General features: G+C 39.9%; 1 protein-coding gene across 3 annotated transcripts in view; it reads right to left on the reverse strand.

The window, feature by feature from the left end:
- LOC127410993 (uncharacterized) overlaps positions 1–19875 on the reverse strand; it is a 117861-nt gene extending 97986 nt beyond the window's left edge. Inside the window, exons 1-6 of one of the 3 annotated variants that reach the window (XR_007892195.1) lie at positions 17269–19875; positions 16927–17131; positions 16528–16643; positions 15692–15929; positions 15297–15497; positions 14613–15118 (exon numbers count right to left, since the gene is read on the reverse strand). Coding sequence is in view for 1 of the 3 variants with exons in the window: in XM_051646299.1 (XP_051502259.1) it covers positions 16528–16643; positions 16927–17611 (801 nt within the window). In the remaining 2 variants the exon portion in view is untranslated. Of the gene's footprint in view, positions 1–14612; positions 15498–15691; positions 15930–16527; positions 16644–16926 lie in introns of those variants that run through there. The other 2 variants (XR_007892194.1, XM_051646299.1) reach the window with 2 other exon arrangements.
- Positions 19876–25619: the final 5744 nt, after the last annotated feature.

The following is a 25619-nucleotide window of genomic DNA, read 5'->3' on the forward strand; positions in this document are numbered from 1 at the left end:
TCCTTGAGCAGAGGGCCCTCTGCTCCGGTCGCCATGCTTGTAGAAACTCCTCCCCCCTTGGGTAGGTCCTACCATGCGACCCTCCACATGACATACTTCCGACAAGACTCGGTAAGACCATGTGATGTATTTCCACTTGAAGTACCCCCCCCCCCCTTCTCTGGGCGGGGTGTGGTCTCCTTGGTGTCTTCCCCTTGGGAGTGACCCCCCCGAAGAGAACACTCGTGGATCCCAGTCCATTAACAAAATTCCACTCTTTTTGGGGAGAAAAAAAGAGGGAAAAGAGGCCTCGGCTGGGCTAGCCTGTTCCTATTTGTTGAGCAGTCGACTTGTTCCTGAAGGACCGTTCGACGCTCATAGCAGCGTTGGGGGAGGTTACGTGACAGCCTGATTCGCTGGCTACGAGGCACACAAAAGTCTGCCCGTCTCGTGGTCCATGTAACACAGTTCAGCTAGTTGTGGCGTTTTGTATAGGGACCCATAGTTTCACTACATCGACACCAACGTCGAGTGAGTGACAGATAGGGAACGTCATGGTTACTTTCATAACCTCCATTCCCTGATGGAGGAAAGGAGACGTTGTGTCCCTCTTGCCACAACGCTGAACTACCCACTGAAATGGCCGGGACCTTGTCTCGGCTCCTCAGCACAAAACCTGAATGAGTGGTTGCATACCAGCTCCTTTTATACCCGTATGTCCAGGGGAGTGGCATGCACATTCCACTCGCCAATTCTCATTGGCCTTTTTTCAAAAGATCAGAGGTGTTTCAGGCTCCCAAGAGTGACCCCTAGTGTCACTACATCGACACAACGTCTCGTTCCCTCCATTAGGGAACGGAGGTTACGAAAGTAACCATGACATTTCAAATCAACTTTACTGAAAATCATATCTTTAAGTCTTGAGGCCAGATATACTTCGGTATACTGTAAAAGTATACTGTAAAGTCTTTGAAGGGAATAGGGCATAAGTATGATCACTTCTGAATTAAACGAACCCTGTGTTGTTGTTGCTCTTCTTATTCTCTGCTTTTTGCTGTGTTCGACTTCCGCGTTAAAAGGATAGTTCACTCAAAATTGAAAATTCTCTCAAGATTTACTCACCCTACTGGCATCCCAGATGTGTATGACTTTCTTTCTTCAGCAGAACACAAATTAAGATTTTTAAAAGAATATTTCAACTCTGTAGGTCCATACAGTCCAAGTGAATGGTTGCCTAAATTTTGAAGCTCCAAAATCCACATAAAGGGAGCATAAAAGTAATCCGTAAGTGGTTAAATACATATCGTTTTAAGTCATTTTCTTATCATAAATTCTTCTCCCTGCCCAGTGAGGAGTGATATGCAGAAAGAATGTGAATCACCAAAAACATGAGAAGAATGTGGGCGAATGACTGAGCAGAGAGGAGAATTAATAGTAAAAAAAATACTTAAATATTGGTCTGTTTCTCACCCACACCTATCATATCGCTTCAGAAGATACAGATTTAACCAACAGAGTCATCTAGAGTACTTTTATGTTGCCCTTGTGTGGATTTTGGAGCTTCAGAATTTTGGCACCCATTCACTTATGCTGTATGGACTTACAGATCTAAGAAATTATTTTAAAAATCTTTGTTTGTGTTGAGTAGGGCTGCAACAATTAATCGATAAAATTGATAATTATCGATAATGGAAATCATCGACAACAAATTTCATTAGCAATTAGTTGGATATTTGCAGTAAGCACGGAGAAGCCCCGTCAGTGATGTCACTTCACAGCCAAGTGAATAATTTGTTGAATTATGAAATAGCGGAGACAAGTTGAAGCGGAAAAACACAACCCAAGTCAGCACACCAGAGCACTTTATAAACACTTCAAAGAAGATCATAATAAGCATACAGTTTAATGTGGAGTGGTTGCTGCATCAGGTGTGTTGACAGTGCTTGTGCTGTTTCTCTCCAGTGCATCACTTACATTTCACTGCTATTTTCTGAGTTTTATAATGTAAACATTTTATGAATTCAAAATCAGCCACGTTTTTCGCAAAACTGTTTGTTCTTACCACAAGCGAGTCTCCGCTATACTCTAATGAGCAAGCATGCGTATCCGCGTCAGTCCAATTGCAATGGAAAAAGGGAGCACAATCATTTTGATTAAACTGTCCAACATCATACTACGATTTCAGTTTCAATGTTATCAATTGTGCAGCTTCCATAGATATCAGACAGAAGTCTCAGCAGTCAAGGTGTGCCGGTTTTCTCCTGCTCATGTAAATGCATGTAATACAGTGAGCACCAGGATGAGTCTTCTTAGTGTGAGAGTGAATTTGCTCAGGGTTTACAGATGATTGTACTATCAAACTGTATGTAATGCTGAATATAATGTATAATAATGCTAAGGGTCCTGATATTTGAAAGTCCTCCTGATAATGCCACATGTAATGTCTGATTTCACTAGTAAATTTATACTGTGGCAAACATTATTTTACTGGATAAGCATCCACATTTAAAAAAAAAAAAAAGAAACGTAATCAGTGAAAATACTGTTTTAAAAACTATAATATTAAAATACTTAAATGTATGTAATCATTGACAGTGTACAAGCATATGTATCTAACATAATTATGTATTTTTCAGCTGGGCAGAATTATTAATCTTTCTATTCTCGTGTCACTATTGCCCTATGCTGGGCTGATTTTTTGCCCCACTTCATGCCCTATGGATCATTTTACTCTTGAATGATGAGCACTTTTTGTTAAGTCTTACAAGTAAAGGAACTGTTTCGCATATGTCCTGAAAGTAATAATAATAATTCATTCAAACGTAACTTTTCATGATTCAGGCTTTGTTCAAAGTTTTGTGAGAGTATAGAATCGTGAATTCGGTAATGTATTTCAAACCAGATCTTTACGTCCTTTACCATATTGGTTTAAAAAAAAAAAAAAATCATATTTTAATAAAATACAGGAAATAAAATTGCAGTTTTTACAAGATTAATCGATTAATCATAGAAATAATCGAAGATTAATCGATTATCAAAATAATCGTTCGTTGCAGCCCTAGTGTTCAGCAAAAGAAAGAAAGTCATACACATCTTGGATAGCATAAGGGTGAGTAAATGATGACAGTATTTTTTGTGTGGGGGGGGGGGGGGTGAACTAACCTTTTGAACTACACATCAAGCGGTGCATTTTCTGAGCATGTGCATAACACAGAGGCCTATTGCAGTCTGATTGATGTGAATACATGCTGTACAGAACTGATCTACAATCGCATTATCTAGGTCAGTTCGATTTTACAAAAACTGGACTGATACGATTTCAGTTGGACTAATGCATTTTCATAACATTTTAAAAAGACTAATTATTGCTGCAGTCTGAATGAAATCATACTTTTAAAGCACATGTAAACGCACTCATTGTAGCATTCACTATTATTGTTTCTGGACCATAATGATCATGGGAAAAATAAGTGTATCAACAAGTTCTTTCTGTTGTTACACACATTTCAATATTAATCATGCTGGATACAGCCACTTTGCATTGCAAATAGTTTATCAAATAACACACAGGTGTTGGAAATACATGAAAATGGGCCTACCTGTGAATATACACTCATCGACCACTTTATTGGGTGCACGTACTTATTCATGCGATTATCTAATCAGCCAATTAGGTGGCAGCAGTGCAATGCATAAAATCAAGCAGATACAGGTCAGGAGGTTCAATTAATGTTCACATCAACAATCAGAATGGGGAAAACTTTTGATCTCAGTGATTTTGACTGTGGTCATAATTTCTGGTGCCAGACGGGCTGGTTTGAGTATTTCTGTAACTGCTGATCTCCTAGGATTTTCATGCACAACAGTCTCTTGAGTCTACTCAGAATGGTGCCAAAAAAACCAAAAACAAAAATCATGTGAGCAGCAGTTCTGCAGATGGAAACACATTGTTGATGAGAGGAGGTCAACGGATTATGGCCAGACTGGTTCGAGCTGACAGAAAGGCAATGGTAACTCAGATAACCCCTCTGTACAATTGTGGTATGCAGAACAGCATTTCGGAATGCACAACACATCTAACATTGAATTGGAAGGGCTACAACAGCAGGAGACCACGTCGGGTTCCACTTCTGTCAGCCAAGAACAGAAAGCTGAGGCTGCAGCGGCCACAGACTCACCAAAATTGGACAGTTGAGGACTGGAAAAACATAGCCTGGTCTGATGAATCTCGATTTCTGCTGAGGCACACAGATGTTAGGGTCAGAATTTGGCGCCAACAGCATGAATACAAGGACCTGACCTGCCTCGTGTCAACAGTCCAGGCTGGTGGCAGTGGTGTAATGGTGTGAGGAATGTTTTTTTTTTTTTGGCAAACTTTGGGCCTGTTAATACCAATAAATCATCACTTGAATGCAGCTGCCTATTTGAGTATTGTTGCTGACCATGTGCATCCCTTCATGGCCACAAATTACCCATCTTCTAATGGCTACTTCCAGCATAATTATGCACCATGTCACAAGGCAAAAGTCATCTCAAACTGGTTTCATGAACATGACAATGAGTTTACTGTTCTTCAGTGGCCTTCCCAAGGCACTTCCCAGTGCCCTGAATCTAATAGGATACCTTTGGGATGTGGCAGAATGAATGTGCAGCTGACAAATCTGCAGAAATTGTGGAAAGCAATCATGACAACATAGACAAGAATCTCAAAGGAATGTTTCCAACATCTTCTGGAATCCATGCTATGAAGAATTGAGGCTGTTTTTGTTTTGAGAGCAAAGGGAGGCCCTTACCAGTATTAGTCTAGTGTTCCTAATAAAGTGCTTATTGAGTGTATATTCTTTCAATATTCTTGCATTCAGTTAGACTATGTAGCTTTTATTAATCATTTCTTGTACTATATTATTTACCCTTTACAGGTACAGTAAAGAAAAACTCCAAAACCAAAAATTCACCAGATAAAGCTGTGGACAGATGTGGATAGATGTTGCACAATTACCACAACAAGCTCCTGATAGAGATGGTGGAAGGAGAAAATGAGCATACTAGTGATGTCCAGTTCATGAAGGAATCATTCTTTTGAACCAGTTCTTTTTAGTGAACTAGATGAACCAGTTCACCAAATCGGACTGAATCATCTGAAACAGTTCGCAGCTCGAGTCAACACTGATCCACAAGTTACTCAATCAAAACTCACTTTCGGATGTTCCTGACAGTCACTCCCACTCAAAATGAGCCAATATCCCAGAGTATATAAACCTATGATGCCAGTTTTTGCCAACTCTTCTTATTATCAGCGCTCCAGTTACTCCAACAGTACACTGAACTGAAACTGTCTCTTTCGGACGTGTCCGAAGAAACGATGGGTCACCAGTACACTGAACTGAGAACAGTATCTCGAGCTGCTGCCTGAAACTGAGCATGCGTGTACCGAGGGTTGGAGTGTGTGGGGACGAAATGAAAGCTTCTTATGTACAGAGCAGCATATAAGGATAATAACACACAAAACATTCTGGAAATATGTTGTCATAATTGTCATAGTTTTATCGATGATTATCTGACAAAAATTCACATCAACATTACACTGACAGTCGCGAGTCTCTGACAGCAACGCACCAGTACACATTACACACTGAACTGAGAACCGATGAGTCACCAGTACACTGAACTGAGAAAACAGTTCGGACTCGGAGTCTCGGACATGTCCGCTGAGAACCGATGAGCTGCTGATAACGAGCATGCGTGAACCGATGACTTGAATGAGGGGGCGAAATGTACGTTTCTTTATGGAGTTGATTAAGAAGACTTTTTTACTTTATATACTTTAGACATGTAGCTAAAACATCTGCGTTTGCACATCATTGCCCTTTGCTTTAGTTGAAAACCTTTAATGTAGGAAACTTATCCAAGATTATTATTATTATTATTTAATTGAATAAAATGTAAATCAGCTATATGAGCTTACACACAGCTTTATTTGAATATGTTTTGACCGTGTATTTTCATCCGCTGGGATGCATTATGTATTAGTGACATCATTGCGTGATGACTTAAACAAACTGGTGAATCGGTTTCATTGAAATGAACTGTCCAAAAGAACCAGTTCGCAGAAAAGAATCAGACTTCCCATCTCTAGAGCATACACCAGTGGGTGTCCAAACTTTTTCGGGCGGGGGCCAAATGCAGAAAAAAACAAGGTATCGTGGGCCACATCGCTGTAACAATTAAAAAAAGGTCTAGATGATACTACATTGCCACTATGCATGAGGGTTGCTCTGATACCAAAAATAGGGCTTCGGTACGATACCAGCCCTCATACCTCGGTATCGATACTAACGCGACACTTAGGCAACAAATTAAAAAAAACTCAGAATTGTGATGAAATTACACAGAAAATTACTTGTCTAAAAGAACTGCATAAAGTCTTATAGATACAAATTATGCCTTTTCTGTTTAAAGTTTCTGGATTCCATGTTAAATCTTTAAATTAAATGTTATGATCAAATTGTGTTTGATCAAATACATACTGTATCAAATACATACAAATACATACTGCAGTAGTTGCTCACATAAATATACTTCCAGTGGCACAGCTGCAACTCGGGCACAAGGCTTGCTATTTGTTTGTTTTTGTTTTGTTTTGCTGTTATTTTGCTATTTTGTCTGTTGTTCGCTGTACCATGATATTGGCAAGATGACGAGCATCGCATGAGTGGTGTTTTTAGTGCTGATTATCTTGGATGCATGGGGACGTTGTATGGGTTATGTTACGAGGAGGGAGGAAACATGGTGCTGGTCTATGGTCGTGAAGTACTATTAGGCCTGAGGAGCAACAGAGCACTGGATCTGGGACTGCTAGTGAAATACCGAAGGAGATATAGCGCTGTAATTGGAAGCAGAGGAAAAGAGGCAAAAGAGGTGGTATTTGTCAGTGATTATGAATGATATATAACAGACCACGATGCAGTCTATTTTACTCGGCAATGTTCACTCATTAAGGAATAAGATAGAGGATCTGCGATAGAATACACGTGTCTGTAATGAATACCGTGAGTCCTGCCTTATGATCTACACAGAGTTATGGTTGCAAGCTGATGTTCCAAACTCACTAATAACACTGGATAGGTTCACCACTGTCCGGGTGGACAGGAATATTTCATCGTGTAAGACCAGAGGAGGAGGTATCTGCATATACATAAACGAAAACTGGTGTAGGAATGTCACCATCAAAGAAAAGCTATGCGACCCAGACCTTGAACTAATATGTCTAAGCGTAAGAACTTTTTATTTGCCCAGAGAATTTGGGAATATTGTCATTTGTGCTGTATACGTTCCACCAAGCAGAAATGCATCAAGGATGGCTGTAAGGCTGGCAGATTGTGTGCATCAAGAGTTACAACTAAAGCCAGATACCCCAGTATTCATATTGGGGTCACTTCCAATCACTTCCAATTGGAATATTCCCTTCCTGGGTTTGAACAGTATGTTAGTAAGTCAATACGAGTGACAATAGAATATTGTACAAATGTTATGGCAATATTAAAGACATATTCACAGCCAGAATTAAACTACCTCTAGTCAAATTGGACCATTATTCCATCCAGTTAATCCCAACATATAAGTCTGTTCTAAAAAGAACTAAACCTGTGTCGAAAATCGCCTCAACATGTAAAAAAGGATAGCATCGAGGAGTTGCAGGAGTGCTTTTTGTCCACAGACTGGGATGTTTTTTTGTTTGTTTTTTTTACAAAGATCAGGAGGAAGATGAGGGCAGTATAGACTATATTGTGGAAGCCATTACAGAATATATTCACTTCTGTGTGGACACTGTAATTAAAAAGAAAACTATTACAATCTACCAGAATAACAAAAAATAAATTGCATCAGAATTAAAAAAACTATATTAGGAAAAAGAGCCAGGCTTTTTATGACAAAGGATGTGTTGGGGTTAAGAGAGTCCCAGAGAGAATTAACTCTTTGGACAACGGGTCCAAAAGAACTTTGCTGAGATGTATTCAAAGAAGTTATGGACTTCTTTGAAAAGAATGCTGAACATACAGCCTGAAAATAGAACTATTCATGAACAGAATGAAATTGATAAAGCAAATTTGATTATATATATATGTTATTATTCCTATTCCAAAAAAGAAATATACAAAGGAAAATAATGACTTCAGACCCATAACAATGACCTCAATTGTTATGAAAACTTTAGAACGCATAATGATTAATTGCTTAAGCAGGGAAGTGGGAAATACTTTGGACCCATATCAGTTTGCATATAGAGATAGAAAGGGTACTAACAATGCGTTGAATACTGTTCTTAAACATCTTGAGCAGTGCACAGCCTATGTTAGGACCACTATTATAGATTTCTCTTCAGCATTTAATACAATGTTACCACAAATTCTTCTAAGGAAACTGCAAAAAAAAAATTAATGTTAACCCTAACTTGACTAGATGATATTACTCATTTTTGATAAATAGAGTGCAGCAAGTTAAGGTTAATCTGACTCTTTCAGAAAAACAGACAATCTGTGTAGGATGTGTCAGCTCCCCGATACTTTTTACGCTATATGCCGATGATTATAAACAGTGGTATGAAAATAATTATTTTATTAAATATGTAGATGATACGGTTATAACTAGATTGATGCATCAGGAAGTTGATACCAAATTATACAAAGAGGAATTTATAGATTTTGTGGAATGGTGTAGGGGCACAATTTGCTCTTGAATATAGTTAAAACCAAAGAAATTATATGGGACCGAAAATCTGTTGGTGATCATAAACCAGTTGTAATTAATGGAAGAGACATTGCATAGGTAACAATGTATAAATACTCAGGAATTTATTTAAACTCTAGCATGAAATGGACCAGTCAGATTGAACATATACAGTATGGTCACATATTAACCAGTGCCTGTATTATCTGTGCAGATGAAGGCTTTTAGGAATAGGTACTAGTATCAAGTTGATATTCTACAGAGCAAATTTTGAATCCATATTGCGATATGGGATGTCGATGTGGTATGGTAATTTATCAGTAAAATTAAAGTCCCAGATTGCACAATTAATTAAAAGTGTAGGAAAGGCTAAAGGCACATCACTCCCTACCTCTTTGCAGAAGTTTGAGGAAGAGGTTATTCGACAGGGTAAGAAATTTGTGTCTGATTTAGATCATGTATTGCATAAAGAGTATGACCTAATGCCTCTAGGCAGAAGTTATCGGCTACCACAATGTAAGACGAACAGATACAAGTTATCTATGGTGCCATTATCGACAAAGCTGCTGAATAAAGAAAGGTAGAAGTAGGTACTGAAATGATAGAGGTACTGAGGGAATATGGTGATTATTGTCTAGTATGCTCTTTTGTGATGTAAGGGTATTGGAGGTATATGTTGTCTTGTGTTATTGTGTGTCCATATGTAACAGACATTATGTGAATATGTGATGAGTACTTATTGTGTTTATATGTAATAGCAACCTTGATGCCCATGGAAAATTTCTCTACAGAGACCAATAAAGAATAAAGAAAAGAAATCGCAAAGGAAGTATACGGTCATGCTGCACCGGATTCTCCTCTGGAGTGAGTCTCATCTATCGATACGTGCAGCACATGTTCCCGGTCACCTGAACTGCGGGGCAGACTTGCTATCGCGTCAGGGAGCCAGGCTGGGGAATAGAGACTTCATCCTCAGACAGTTCAGAGGATTTGGGAGGTATTTGGGGAAGCCAAGGTGGAACTGTTTGCCTCTGGGACTCCATGACTCACAAATGGCCAGCAAAAAGGAAATATCAATAATCAATAATAATCAGTAAATCAATAATTCACTGGACATTCACACATTTTTCAAAATGTTTACCTCCCTCCTACAACCATCTCCCCCCTCCCACATCCTCTCTAACAGCTGATGAATTTGCCACATTTTTCACAGACAAAATAACATCCATAAGCAGTCAATTCTACACACCACAAACCCACAAACACCCACCTCCAACACAAATCCCCATACTTCCCTCATTTTCTCCCCCCTCTGAGGTTGAAGTCTCTAAGCTTGTCCTCTCCAGCCATCCAACTACCTTCCATCAATCCTACCTGCACTCGCACACATCATTAACACATCTCTTCTCACTGGTACTTTTCCCAAATCATTTAAGCAGGCTCGGGTAACCCTTCTGCTTAAGAAACCCACACGAAACCCTGCACTCCTAGAAAGCTACTAGCCAGTCTCTCTCCTCTCATTCATAGCAAAAACACCTGAATGAGTCGTGTTCAACTAAGTGTCCTCTTTTCTCTCCCAGAACAACCTGCTAGACAGCAACAAGTCTGGCTTCAAAAGTGGACACTCAACGGAAACTGCTCTGCTGTCCATTACTGAAGCTCTTAGACAGGCAAAGGCTGCATCCAAATTAACAGCTCTCACTCTGCTCGATCTGTTTGCTTCTTTTGACACAGTAAACCACCACATTCTACTGTGAACCCTCACGGCAAAGGGCATCACAGGAACCATGCTCCGCTCGCTGGTTCCAGTCTTACCTCACAGGTAGGTCTTTCAGGGTGACTTGTAGGGGAATGGTGTCCAAGTCTCACCAACTAGCTACTAGGGTACCTCAGGGTTCAGTGCTTGGACCCCTCCTTCTCTCCATTTACATGTCATCGCTGTGATCTGTCATTCAGGCACATGGCTTTTCCTATCATTGCTATGCTGATGACATACAACTCTATCTCTTATTCCAACCTGATGATCCTACAGTAGCTGCTCGGATCTCAACCTGCCTGGGAGACATTTCAGATTGGATAAAAGAACACCACCTCCAACTCAAACTTGCAAAAACAGAGCTTCTTGTGGTTCCAGCGAGCCCAGTGGTATATTATAATTTCACCATTCAACTAGACTCCTCAATGATTACATGATCCAGGACAGCCCGAAATCTTGTTGTTTTGTTCGATCAGTTGAACTTCTTGGACCACATTGCAAGGACTGTGCGATCATGCAGATTTTATTTATACAACAATAGGAAGATCAAATCCTTCCTCTCTAAGCATGCTAAACAACTCCTTGTCTAGGTTCTTGTTTTATCCAGACTGGACAACTGCAATGCTCTGCTGGCGAGTTGCGAGGTGATTCACTTCGACTGTGTCCCGTTGGTGTAACGACCTGCCGAAATCCACCAGAGGAGCTATTTCTCTAGCCTCTTTTAAAAAAAACACCAAAAGACATAGCTCTTTCATGAGCACTTGACCCTACCCTAATAATGAACTCACTGCTTAATAAAAAAAAAATTCTTTCCATTCTTCATCTGTCTCTCAGCTTCCTCAGTATGTGTACTTCTCTGAGCAATTTTTGAAACATGTATTACAGTACGTTGCTACCTACTGTCTCCCTTAGGATGAATCGCTTCTATTGTTCTCCTCATTTGAAAGTCGCTTTGGAAAAAAAAAGAGTCTGCTAAATGAATAAATGTATTTGTAAATATGTGTTCCATTTATCCTCTTGCTACCCCAAGTGCTGTGGATGATTTGGGAAGATAAGGAAGACAGTGGCCTACCAGAGCTATTGGATGCTCCCCAGTGGGAAATTCCCTTGAGGAGGAATCTGGTCTCGCAAGCTCGAGGCACGATCTGGCATCCCTAGCTGGAGCTTTGGAAATGTCATGTGTTGCCCCTGAATGAAGCTTGTCTGATACACCTGTACAAGGTATCCCTCAACATGGTGGGTGTATGCCTTACAGTGGTGACTTTTCAATGACTGGTGTTCCTCCTAGGGTAGGGACCTAGTGCGTTGCCCTGTGCAGAGAGTGCTTTGCTTTCTACAAGAGCATTTGGATGTAGGACTTTCTCTATCCATGCTTAAAGTGTATATCACTGCCATAGTGATGGGCCACAACCCCCTGGGTGGGTTGTTTGTAAGCAAACACCATCTGGTAGGTAAGTTTCTGCAAGGAGCTGGATGGCTGAGGCCCTCTTGTACTGCTACCATCCCAGTCTGGGACTTAGCGCTGGTGTTAAATCTGCTCATGGATTCCCCTTTCAAACCATTTGAGGTGGTAAACTTATGCATACACTCCTTGAAGACTGTGCTGCTACTCACTTTCATCAGGTAAAGCGTTTTGGGGACCTTTGGACCCTGTTGGTCAAAGACTCTTGTTAAGAGTTTGGATTGGGCTTATCGAAAGCCATTCTCAAATCACAGAGATGACTCCTTCCTTCAGTTCAAAATCCTCATGAAATGGTGCTGTGCTCTGATTTATATGCCCGCATTGACGCTTGCATAAGGGCAGAGCGCCAAGCACCATCTGCCAAAGAGATTTGCGTGATTCTAAAGGATGTCAGAGATTATCACTCCTGGGAGGAGTTCCCATAGAAATAGCTTCTGACAGAGTGTCTCGTTCCCTGCTTTCAGGAACCAAGGTTTCAGTCAAAACCAAGACTTTTCGTTCCTCGATGTCAGAACATGGCAAAATTACAAATAAAGTTGACTTTGATTTAAAGTAAACAATACTGTGCATGACCTAAGAACACCCCTTCTCAGTGGTAAAACCACTGCAACATGGCTTCTTATGTCTTATTTCTTTAACTTCAAGTCTCTTGCTAACCTTATCTCCAAAAGTAGGAACTATTAATTTTGTTTTATTGCACCATGACTTGCTTTTAAAAGACTACATGGATTGACAGTATCTACACTAGCACACTAGCAGATTCCAAACAACTCGATTTGGGCCGAGGGTGTCACACATGTGGACTGTTTTGTTTAGATCTCACTCTCTTTATTTTGAGGTATGACATACTTGACCAATACAAAATGGCGCAGGGGTGACAAACATAACTCACTGCAACTCTCTCTCTCTGATTCCCTGTCACATGGAGCTTGCCGAAATAAACAAATTACATCAACAATTGCATCATTTCCAACAGTTGAGTCATTTAGGGCGTTTTTGGACCTGTAGCTTGCTTGATTTGTTCCGAAACAGGGTTAAAATACTTACAATGTTGTATTTTCTTCATGGTCAGGTTTGCTTTCACAAGGTTATATTGAAAACAGAGCAAAACTGTAAAATTTCAGTTGTGGTTATTTTTAACCATCATTAGTTGCTTTGTATTATTTCTGCATTGAAAAGTAACTGTTTTCACGGCCAAGGAGCTCTCTTTCTCTCACTCTCGCACCTGCACACTTGCACACATACGTACATACACACACACACAAAGAGTAAAGCCACATTTTTATCTGTCAAAAAGTTGCTGATGCTGTCTTACATGTGTCTGTTCTGCCGCTATCCAAAAGAAAAACGTGATTTCGAAGATCGACCTATATCTAATATAGCCGCAAAAAGGCTATATTCGTGTTTTGATGATGAATCAAATTGATTTCTTCTCCATCAGAGGTGGGTAGAGTAGCCAAAAACTGTACTCAAGTAAAAGTACAATTACTTTAAAAAAATAATTACTCAAGTAGAAGTAAAAGAACTAACATAAATAATTACTTGAGTAAGAAAGTATCCAATTAATAGAGTACTCAAGTAGTGAGTAACTCGTTACTTTCACAAATGACATAATAGACGTTAACTCCCCTATATTCCACTACATAATACACATTTAACATGTATTACAGAATTATTATTATTAATGGAAATTATGTCATCATTCACCATCATGTTGTTCCAAACCCGTATGACTTTCTTTCTTCCATGCAACATGTAGTAGATATTAGACAGAATGTTTGCCTGAGTCACTATTTACTTTCAGTGAATTTTTTTTTCTTCCATATTTTGAAAGTGAATGGTGACCGAGACTGTCAGTCCCTAACATTCTGTCTAACATATTTTGTGTTCCACATAATGCAAAGCATCACACTGGTTTGGAACAACATGAGGGTAGGTAAATGATGACAGAATATTAAATTATGGCTGAGCTATAAGTTTAAAGGGATAGTTCACCCAAAAATGAAAATTCTCTCATCATTTACTCACCCTCATGCCATCCCAGATGTGTATGACTTCCTTTCTTCTGCAGAACACAAATTAAGATTTTTAGAAGAATATTTTAGCTATGTAGGCCAAAATTGTGATGCTCCAAAAAGCACATAAAGGCAGCATAAAAGTAATCCATAAGACTCCAGTAGTTAATTTCATTTCTTCTGAAGTGATATGATGTGGGTGAGAAACAGCAGGGGCGATATGCAGAGAATGTGAATCACCAAAAACACAAGAAGAAGAATGTGAAGGTGATCTGTTTCTCATCCACACCCATCACATCATTTCTGAACTTTTATGCTGACTTATGTGATTTTGTTTAGCTCTAAAATGTTGCCACCCATTCACTTGCATTGTATGGACCTACAGAGCTGAGAAATTCTTCTAAAAATCTTCATTTGAGATCAGCAGATGACAGAAAGTCATACACATCTGGGGTGGCATGAGGGTGAGTAAATAATAAGAATTTAAATTTTTGGGTGAGCTATCCCTTTAAGTCTTGTCAGATCTGGATGAATTTGTCAATAAGAGAGGTTTGGAAACGTTTCTAGTAATTATTACATTTACATTTATTCATTTGGCAGACGCTTTTATCCAAAGCGACTTACAAAAGAGGAAAACATAAGCGAATTATCTTAAGGAGACAGTGGTATGAAAAGTGCTATATTACAAAAAGTTTCACTAGCATCATAATAGTATTCAAAACAGAATAAAGTGCAACAGGAATTTTTTATTTTATTTTTTTAATGACTGGTTAAGTGCTCATGGACAAGATGTGTTTTTAGTCGTTTTTTGAAGACAGAGAGTGAGTCAGCTTCATGGATGGAGTTGGGAAGGTCATTCCACCAATGTGGTATGATGAAGCTGAAAGTCTGGGAAAGTGTTTTGGTTCCTCTTTGTGTTGGTACAACAAGGCGGCGTTCCTTAGCCGACCGCAGGCTTCTAGTGGGCGCGTAGCTCTGCATAAATGATTGCTGGAGCAGTACCAGTGACTGTTCTGTATGCCAGCATCAGAGCCTTGAATTTGATACATGCATCAACTGGCAGCCAGTGGAGAGAGACAAGGAGTGGTGTAACATGTGCTCTCTTTGGTTCTTTAAAGACCAGACGTGCTGCTGCATTCTAGATCATTTGCAGGAGTCTAATTGCACATGCAGGGAGGCCTGCAATGAGAGCATTACAGTAGTCCAGTCAAGTTATGAAAAGTGACTGGACAAGCAGTTGTGTGGCATGTTCAGAGAGGAAGGGTCTTATCTTCCTGATATTGTAGAGTGTAAATCTACATGATCTTGTGGTCTTTGAGATGTGGTCTGTGAAATTTAGTCTGTTGTCGATAGTTACCCCTAGATTTCTGACTGATTTGGAAGGCGTTACTGTAGTTGCACCCAGCTGCATGGTGATGTTGTGTTCAACAGCAGGGTTGGCTGGAAAGACAAGGAGTTCAGTCTTGGCTGGGTTGAGTTGCAGGTGGTGCTCCTTCATCCAGGCCGAGATGTCTGCCAGGCAGACAGAAATTCGAGCAGTCACTGTGGTGTCGTTGGGCTGGAAAGACAAGTAGAGTTGCATGTCATCAGCATAGCGGTGGTAAGAGAAACCATGTGCCTGAATGATGGGTCCCAGTGATGTTGTGTATATAGAGAAGAGAAGTGGCCCAAGCACTGATCCCTGAGGTACCCCAGTAAGTAGCCGATGTGGCTTGGATACCTCACCTCTCCAGGCTACCTTGAAGGACCTACCTGAGAGATAGGAATTAAACCAGTCAATCACAGTTCCTGTGATGCCCAGCGAGGAGAGGGTAGAGAGTAAGATCTGATGGTTGACTGTGTCAAAGGCTGCAGAAAGTTCCAGCAGAATCAGGACGGATGATCTGGATTCAGCTTTCGCCCATCTCAGCGACTCGGTGACAGACAGCAGGGCAGTCTCGGTGGAGTGTCCACTTTTGAAGCCTGACTGATTGTCATCCAGCAGCTTGTTCTGTGAGAGATAGGCAGAGATTTGAAAACTGCCCTTTCAAGTGTTTTTGCCATGAATGGGATGAGAGAGACTGGTCTGTAGTGTTCTATTTGTGTGGGATTAAGTGCGGGTTTCTTCAGCAGCGGGGTTACTCGAGCCTGCTTAAATGTAGTGGGAAAAGTGCCTGTAAGTAGAGATGTGTTAATTATGTGTGTGAGTGCAGGTAGGATGGACGGAGAAATGGCCTGGAGAAGGTGAGAAGGAATGGAGTCAAGGGAACAGGTGGTGGGGTGGACGGAGAGGAGGAGTTTAGAGACCTCAGTGTCAGTCAGAGGAGACAACATAGAGACAGAAGAGTTGCATACAGGAGACAGGTGTTTGACAGGGTGTGGTGCAGAGAATGTATTGCTGATGGTTGTAACCTTATTAGTAAAAAATGTGGCAAAGACATCTGCTGTCAGTGATGTGTCTGGTGGTGGAGGTGGAGGGCATAGAAGTGTGTTGAATGTTCTAAACAAGCTGCGAGTGTCTGTGATGCTGTTGATCTTGTTCTGGTAATAGGAGGTTTTTGCAGATTTAATGTTATCTGAAAACGTTGCAAGCAGAGACTGATATTTACCTAGATCTGCTGGATCTTTAGATTTCCACCATCTCCTCTCAGCTGCCCTGAGGTCAGTCCGATGTTCACGAAGGACGTCAGACAGCCAGGGGCTGGGTGGTGTAGCACGTGCTGGCCTAGAGGAGATAGGACAGATGTTGTCTAGACAGGTTATTAAAGTAGAGCTTAGTGTGTCTGTGGCAGTGTTTACATCAAGCGTGGTAAATACATTTAGTGTGGGAAGAGAGGTAGAGACAGCAGTGGAAAGGCGTGAGGGTGAAAGAGAACGGAGTTTACGGCGAAAGGAAACCAAAGGTGGAGACTGTTTTAATGTAGATGGGAGGGTCATGTTGAATTGAACAAAATAGTGATCAGAGACATGTAAAGGAGTAACAAGAATATTTCAGTTGGTACAGTTACGTGTAAAAATGAAGTCCAGCTGGTTGCCCGATCTGTGAGTTTCTGTGGTGTGTAGTTTTTCCAAGTCAAATGAGCCCAGGAGAGTATTCAGTTCAGTGGCCTGGGGCTTGTCTTGGTTTATGTTAAAATCACCAAGAACCACAAGTCTACCATCCTCTGGCAAGGGGGACAGCAGGACATCCAACTCCTCAAGAAAGTTTGTCAGCTGACGTGGAGGGCGATAGATGACAACAACATGTATTTTTGTGGGTTGCATTGTAGTAATAGCATGGAATTCAAAACTAGTATTGTTACATAGTGAAGAGTGTGGTGAAAAAGTCCAGTTGTTATGAATGAGCAAACCTGTTCCCCCACCCCTGCCGGTGTGTCGAGGGGTGTGAGAGAAGGAGAAGTTGTTGGAGAGAGCAGCAGGTGTTGCTGTATCCTCTGGACTTATCCATGTTTCTGTCAGTGCCAGGATGCTGAGGCTGGACTGCATGGCAAAGGCTGGAATGAAGTCAGCTTTGTTCACATCTGACTGGCAGTTCCAGATTCCCACTGAGAAAGAGAGCAGAGCAGGTGCTGAAGTGCAAAGTGGCCGTAGGTTGTGTGGGTTGCAGTTTGTCTTGCGTCTATATTGTGTAAACGGTCTGTAACAGATAACAGGTATGTGCTTAAAAGCATATGTTATTCTTGAAGTAGACATGTTAGTATGTACAAGGAAAATAAAATAGATAAAAGTAAAAGATACTTAAGTGCTATGGTGAGTGGCGCCTTGTCGGTGTCCTTGCTCGGTGGACTCGCACAGGTAGACTCGCTGGTCTTTACCCAAGTAGGTCTTCACACGAGGAGGGCTTTACACGAGGGCTACCACTTCCGCTGCCGCTTCCGCGTCAGCATTCAAGTCAAATAAATACATGATAATGAGCCGTTCAATGAAAAAAGCTGGACACGCCTTAATGCTACTTAGCACAACAAAGCTAGTCACGTGGTCAACCGAAATTAAGGGTCGCGCGAGGTGACAAGCGTGACTTCCGTACACCACAAACAAATTATGCTGCACTTTAGCAATAAATAATACTCTAAAACAAGTGAAGCACTGTTTATAGACACTAAAAACCACAACAGTTTTACACACACTGGACAACCAATGCTAAATCTAACAGTGAATAACAATATAGCACACACACACCAACCCATGTTTAAGCAACGCGAGTTCAAGACAGTAAACAAACAGCACAAGTTCAAGACAGTAAACAAACAGCACAAGTCTAGCAATGAATACCTCTCTACAACAAAGTAAAACAATGAAATAAACACACTTACATGCAACTGCAGACTCCTGTAGATAGATTGCTTCTCCTGGATGACTATGGATCCAATGGTTTAAATACCTTACCTGGCGCTGGAAACGCCTTAATGCTACTTAGCACAACAAAGCTAGTCATGTGGTCAACCGAAACTAAGGGTCGCGCGAGATGACAAGCGCGACTTCCGTACACCGCAAATAAATTATTACAGTGAAAACGTGAAAATGCCCCACAAGGACAATATATATATAATGCTGAAATATAAACCAAAGCAAGATCATGCTTTATTAATGCCTGCTTTCGCTATTTCATAACTTTTAAATTCCTGCGCGAATTCTTATTTCAGTTCAGTTACAGTTTTCAGTGTTGAAAGAAATTAGATCATTAGTTCTGTACAGCAGTACCTCCGCTCTCTAAATGCAGAGTACGCAGCTTGTGTAGGGCACCAACCCCAGTCGTGGAACACTCGCTGTGTCTGAAACCACCCCCTATCCACTATGTAGTGCACTATTTCGAGTGTCCGCCATTTTGTAGGATTGTCTGAATTCTGAGTGAGCCACTCGTTCCTTACTTTTGTTCACTCATTATTACCCACAATGCACTCTAATTTCGAGTGTTTGATGTACACTCGACGACGGTTAATTGCCCACAATCCACCACGGGGAAGACGTACGAGCTGGGAGTTTACTGCTTCCTTCACTCCTGCAATGTTTTCTTTCATGCTGAATGTATTAAATTACTTTTTGACAAATCATTACTTGATTAAAATAACATAACATATAGAGAGGCAAAACATACAGATACATTTTAAAATGTACTCTTTATTTGATCAAATGTGTTACTCTTTATATTAACATGCAGTATATTTTAAAAATGACAAACAGAATGAAGATTTATTGTATTAATATATTATTAAATAAGAATAACAAGTAAGGCCCATGTATTTTAAAAGTTTATGTGTGATGTTGTTTCTGTGACAGCCCCAGAGATCCGACGCTTTGTATATACGTCAGCATCCAATTCACTCACTCACTTCATTCACTCACTGCTGAGATATACTGCACTCACTGCCATTCACTATATAGGAAATAGTGAATGAGGGAACGATTTCGGACACAGCCACTCTCTTCGCCATACGATCGCCTCGCGTCCGCACATCTCTCACGCGCGCGCCCCGTGCACCTTGCTGTGCACACACAGAAATGCTGTCTGTTCACACTCCAATTGTCAATCACGCGAACAGCAGAGCCAAGGCATTTATTTACACTTAACTTGGATGTTTACATTGATTTATAATTAATCCGCCTGAAGTAGCTGCGATAGTTTCCAGTACCCCCGCGAGGGCGTGGGGTAAATGTGTAAATACAGCTCATGACATGCGCACTGATATATTGCTGCACTGATTTAAAAATGTACACTTAAAAACTGATGTCATAAGAGCCCAGTTACAGAATCACCCTGAAAATTACCATCACATTTACACAGAAAAACCCGTGTTAGAATTAGAGCCAAAACTTACCTCAGCGTGCTGCCTTAAATTGAAGCTGTGATTTTAATCTTGAAATATCCGCTTGACGAAACTATTCCTTTTTTCCACTGTGTGGAGCGAAGAAAGTGTTTCAGTTTGAAGAGTTTGATGCTGCAGCAGTGATTGAGTGACAGTCTATGACAGCAGCACGCCTCTGTGTGAACTTCCGCTCTCGTAAAAGTCCCATTCAATAATCTCTCAATAAATTACGCATTCATTAAAATTAAACCCAGTAATGTAATGACAGGAATGCCGCCCATTGTAAAGAAGTAAAAGTTACAAAATTTCATTAGAAATTTACTTGAGTGAGATTAAGTACTCACTTTTAAACCTACATTAAAAGTAATTTTTCCCCAAAAATTTTACTCAAGTAAATATAACAGAGTAAATGTAGCGTGTTACTACCCACCTCTGTTCTCCATCCAAGTGGTCTCGGACTGAATGCTTTGGTGCGGATCTGAGTGTGATTGCCGTTCTCATGTATGCCTGTACAAATCGAACCAAGGGAGAAAACGCACCAGGTTCAGAAACAAATGCTACAAACAAGCCAGGTGTGAAAACGCCCTTAGGAAGTGATTCATGGAGTAACTTTACCTTGAGAAAGTGCGTGATTGTGTATTTATCCCATTGAGACTTGTTGTAGAACGTGTATGTCCATATGCAGCTTTCAGTGAGTAAAGAAATTACTTTCAATAAAAACAGACTGTTGTGGCTCTGCTTTCTGATGTAATTTCAGTGTAGGACAAAAAGGTAGGAAAAATTCTTGGTGACAAAATCACTATGGATTACAATCAGTGTGTTTGATTATGCATCTGGGTGTGATGAAAACATTAACATCATCTTGACAACTTGTCAGTTCGTCAGTAAAAGAAGAATCCCATTGATCACTTGACAAGAACACAAGACCTCGCCACGGTGACAGAACAATTTTTTCAAGCAAGCTGGATGTGTTTGTTTTTTCAGTTTTTGAAGCCATTAACTCAAGTGATTAACGACCTCCCGCTGACATACGCTAATGCGTGCTTCATCTCCCTCCACCTGGCCAGCTACTGTTAATGAAGCTCACACTTAAAAATCACTGGAAAAATTGGCTAGTGTGGTGCCTGCTGGCTTAAGTGTTAGCCTGTTAATTCAGTATTTTACATTTAAGTAAGTTTTATTTATATTACACCCCATGTGTGGTGCTGTGTGCAATTTTTTTAGGCTGAATGTTAGTCTAAAATGTTTTGGCTTGGCATGATTCCCCATTCCACTGAGGACCGTTCTGAATTTAAAAAAGTTTAGGCTGAAGGGTGTTGTGTGTTTGCATACATAACCTTCAAGACCCTGATTTACTAAAGGTTTGCATTTATAAAATCATATGAAAACTTGATAGCATGTGCACAAAATGTCAGAGCTGATCTACTAACATAGTCTTCTAAGGACTGCATTTTGGGTCAGGCTCTTGACCCTGTCTGCTCCAGGGGCACCATATCATGGCTGACCCTGCACACTGACCTCAGCTTAGCTGGGATATGTGAAAAAAAAAAAAAAAAAAAAAAAAGAATTTCACTGTATGTGCAAATGTATAATGTGTGATAAATAAATAAAAATATAATTAATTATACTAACCTAAAGGGATAAAATAATCCAAAATTATGGCACTATGGCTGCAATTGCACCTGAGCATGCTTGCATGCTTCAAGAATTCTTGAAAATTCCACTCAGCATTTTGTTCTCATATAGGAAGCACTGTTTCGTAACTGAGACTTTGGCTCATGCTTTTATATACAAATATCATGCTTTTTCTCCAATATGTCATTGGATATATCATCCTTAGGCCCTGCATGTCAGGTGTTATTCGATGGCAAATTCTTTGGAGAAAAGTACGTTTGTATTACTTTTCTCTCTCTTTTTAGTATATGTATAAGAACTTTAATATGCCACTCCATAAATAAATGCTCTGTACAACTAAGAATAGAAGTGGCTTTGACATCCCATTTCTTTTAAAGTCTTCTTCCACATAAAGTAACTTACAGCGCCACACTTGCCACTTTTCCAGGAGAAATGTTGTTTCAGGCTGCCAAGTGCAAAGAAATCAAAAAGAATGAGGAATTTCAGCTGGTCTCCTTTTTAGAATAGCAATGATACTGGCTCCTTTATTCACCATTCCACAGATGTACTTTTTCAAATCTCATTTTAGGCTGCAGTGATAGATGAGTGCAGTCATGTGCAAAACACCCTCTTCTCCCCTGGGATATTGGATCTCTATCAAAAACGTCAAAGCCAGTATAATGTCAATGTAGTTTTTAGCATGTTCATATGCCTCATTTCTTCATCATACTCAAGACAACAACAATTCCATCTTGGTTATAATAGAGCAACTGGCAGTGATTTAGTCTTTTACATGTTTGTTTACTACTCCCTCCCTCTCTCTCTCTCTCTCTCTCTCTCTCTCTCTCAAAAATAAAGAAAATTAAAAAAAAAAATCGCTACGTTCGCCTGCCTGTGACAAAGAAGAAAATCTCTCAGAGATTAAGATAATCACAATGTGTCTGTGTGTGTGTGTGTGTGTGTGTGTGTGTAAACTACTAGTGTAGTTTACATACACTAAAGTATGTAAGTGTTTCTTATTTTGTCCCAAAATTCCATTTTATATTGATTGGGCCCTTACAAAAATTGAGATTTCACTGCATATTTGCCGCTAATAGTCCACTGTTACCAAAGGTTTGCCGAAGGTTTACCACTACTGGTGAAGAGCTGCAAACTTCTGGCAAACATTTGCGGTGAAGCACAAGTTCATTTGCATGTGAAAATAACGAGTGGCAAATTTGCTGCTAGTTTAGATTTTTTGTAAGGGTGGGTAAGCTGGATTCGGACTTGGGTTGACTGCGTTGCCTGTCATGTCACTGAGAGAGGTTGTTTTTATGTAATAGCTGCATATATGATTGCAAAATGATTGCACAAAACTACTATTGTAAAAGTAACTTATATCTAATATTAAGGCTCTTGTTTTCTAAAATACCAAACAAAGGGTGGTAATTGGCTTTCATACAAATATTGTATGAGCTTCATGAGTGTATTGCAGAATTTGCGGATGATTTCCTAAGACTACTTGCACAAATAAAGCTAAAAATGTGAGCTAAAAATGTCAGAAACACCACAGAGTGACGTGGTTGCTTCAGCTATTGAAGTTTTTTTTTTAAGTTTTTTTTTTATCTCATTTTTGCTTTTTATGACATTATTGGTTAAGTTTAAGGTTTAGGGTAGGAAGAGTAGTTTTGTAGATTTAAAACTCAATTAACCTTAAAGGTTCACACAGTATTGTTTTTTTTTTTTTGTTTTTTTCTTCTCATTTAAAAAGTTTTACCTCTAAAGAAATGAATAGTAAATTTGAAACATATGTATAAAATCAATACCTCTCATGTGAGATTCAAGGTTACCTCTCAAGGTTATATCAATAACCTTATAAAAGCTCAGGTAGGGGCACCCTCATAGGGGCAGCCATGTTAGCATCACATGACCAGCTGAATACTACTCGCTTAATCTCGATAACTGCCCTGTTATTGGACACTTTCATTCGTGGATAAAATGAATCCTGTCTTACTGTGCATAGTGAATTTCTTCAGTGACATTGTAACTGAAAACTACTGTGTTTGAATGATGCAGCATCCAGGCCACTAGGTACCAGTTTAAGCCAATTTTAATTCACTTCAACATACTTAAAATAAAAATTATTCTGAGTGCACCTTTAAAAACCTCATCTGTTTGGGAGAAAATTTATCTTGCGTTTAGCGCCACACAGTGGACATTTCACCTCAGAACTGTCTTGATGGGCCCTATTTTAAAAGCGCAATGCCATAAACGCAGCGCTATGTGACCCATCATATGCACAAAGTCAGTTGCCATTTTCTTGCAAGTATGTGCTAAGTCTAGGCTCAAGTGGGTTGGTAAAATAACACGCACAAAGCGCTTATGGGCTGGGTCATGTGCAATTTAATTCAGAGGTTCTTCTCTGGTTATTGCACCATCTGCATCCTATTATATATTCCATTTCAAGCAACGTCTATATAAATATGGACAGCCCATTCCTAAGAATTTGGTTGTGTAATTGGGCTGTATGCAATGCATGCTCTGTCACTGTATTGTCGATTGCGCAGCTTGACCGCAATGTATGAGTTGTAAATGTTCTCTATCGACCTCTCTGAGACTGTTGTTTCTTGTCCTGCTCACCGTGTCTCACCTGTTTGAAATATCCTTTGCTTCTCTCGCATTGTTCATTGCTTTGTAATGTACATTTGTTATGATTCTCTATTTAATATTTTGTTTAATTTCTGCACAGCACCCTTGAGCTTTGGAAAGGTGCTATAAAAATAAACTTTAATAACAATAATAATGCAAATTGTGATTCGAATTGGCGCTCTAATGAAAATTGGATAAGATGTAGCGCTGCGCCTAGTGCAGTGTCACGTTTGCGGTGTCATGTCTTTTATTTTGAAATGTGTTTACTTCCTGGTCTGGTCATGTGTCTTAGTCATGTGATTTCCTGTTCCCCTCATGTGATTCCATCTTGTCATGTGACTGTCATGTTATGTAGTAAAGATTTAGAATGAACTAAACTATATAATTACCTAAACTATTTTTACCGTTGTTCAGTCATGATAACTCTCAACAACAACAAAAAAGATTTTTAGAGGAATATCTCAGCTCTGTAGGTCCATACAATGCAAGTGAATGGTGATCAGACATTTGTAGCTCCAAAAATCACATAAAGGAAACATAAAAGTAATCAATATGACTCAGATGTGAGAGTGAAACTAAATAGGCACCACATGTGACATACAATTGAAAGTGAAAGTGGAAATTTAAATAAAAAAAAAGACATAATTTTGTATCTGTTTCTCACCCACACCTATTATATTGCTTCTGAAGATATGGATTTAACCACTGGAGTCTTACGGATTACTTCTATGTTTTTTTTTTTTTTTTGCTACAAAAGGTCTGATCACCGTTCACTTGTATTGAATGAACCTACAGAGCTGCTGTGTTCTGCAGAAGAAAAAAAGTCATACACATCTTAGATGGCATGAGGGTAAGTAAATGATGAGAGAATTGGACTGATCTCGCAGTGAAAACGGAAACAGTAGGTTGACCTTTCTTTAGATAAATTCGGTATGTTCTTACATAAATTTGAAACACTGCCCCCAGAGGCCCAAGCGGTAAGTGTTATTGGACAAATAGGCATGTTTGTGCTCCATTTCCTTGGTGTAGGTGCCAAAAGCAAGTTGTGAAGCAATTTGGTTTTAACTGTACAGGCAGTAAGACAATGAAGAGGAGGTCATTTTTTAAAAAAACTGTACCCTACCCAAATCCCAAACCTAAACCTAACTATAAGTGGTGTAAAAATTGAATGTTAGAGGGAAAAATACAACCTCGAATTGCACTCGTCACTAATTATGCAATTTTGATTTCTTCCTGGTGTCAACATGGTCTCCGAACCCAGGTCTCCCACTCATTTGATGCAACACACTTCCGTTTGCACCACAAGGAAAGGTAAATACACTGGAGCCGATGCAAACATATCTGATAGGAGATGCTGCTTGTCAGGGAGTCAGCATAATGTGGCTGATGTCAGGGTACCGGAAGTATTGGAAACAACATGCCGACCTCCCGTGTGATTACATTGAAATAATGCTGGTTTTCAATGCAGCTGTGTTCTCTTGGGTGAAGGGTGCATCAAGATTGCTCGCTCGCTCGCTCGCTCTCTCTCTCTCTCTCTCTCTCTCTCCCCAAACACAACAGCATGTTGTACCATTTTTTGTACACTAGTTTCAACATAATTTTTCTATAAAATAATGTACAAAATTTTAACCAAGCACAAGCTGCTTCAATTCAGC

This window comes from Myxocyprinus asiaticus, chromosome 20, assembly GCF_019703515.2.
Source record: "Myxocyprinus asiaticus isolate MX2 ecotype Aquarium Trade chromosome 20, UBuf_Myxa_2, whole genome shotgun sequence".
NCBI lineage: Eukaryota > Metazoa > Chordata > Actinopteri > Cypriniformes > Catostomidae > Myxocyprinus > Myxocyprinus asiaticus.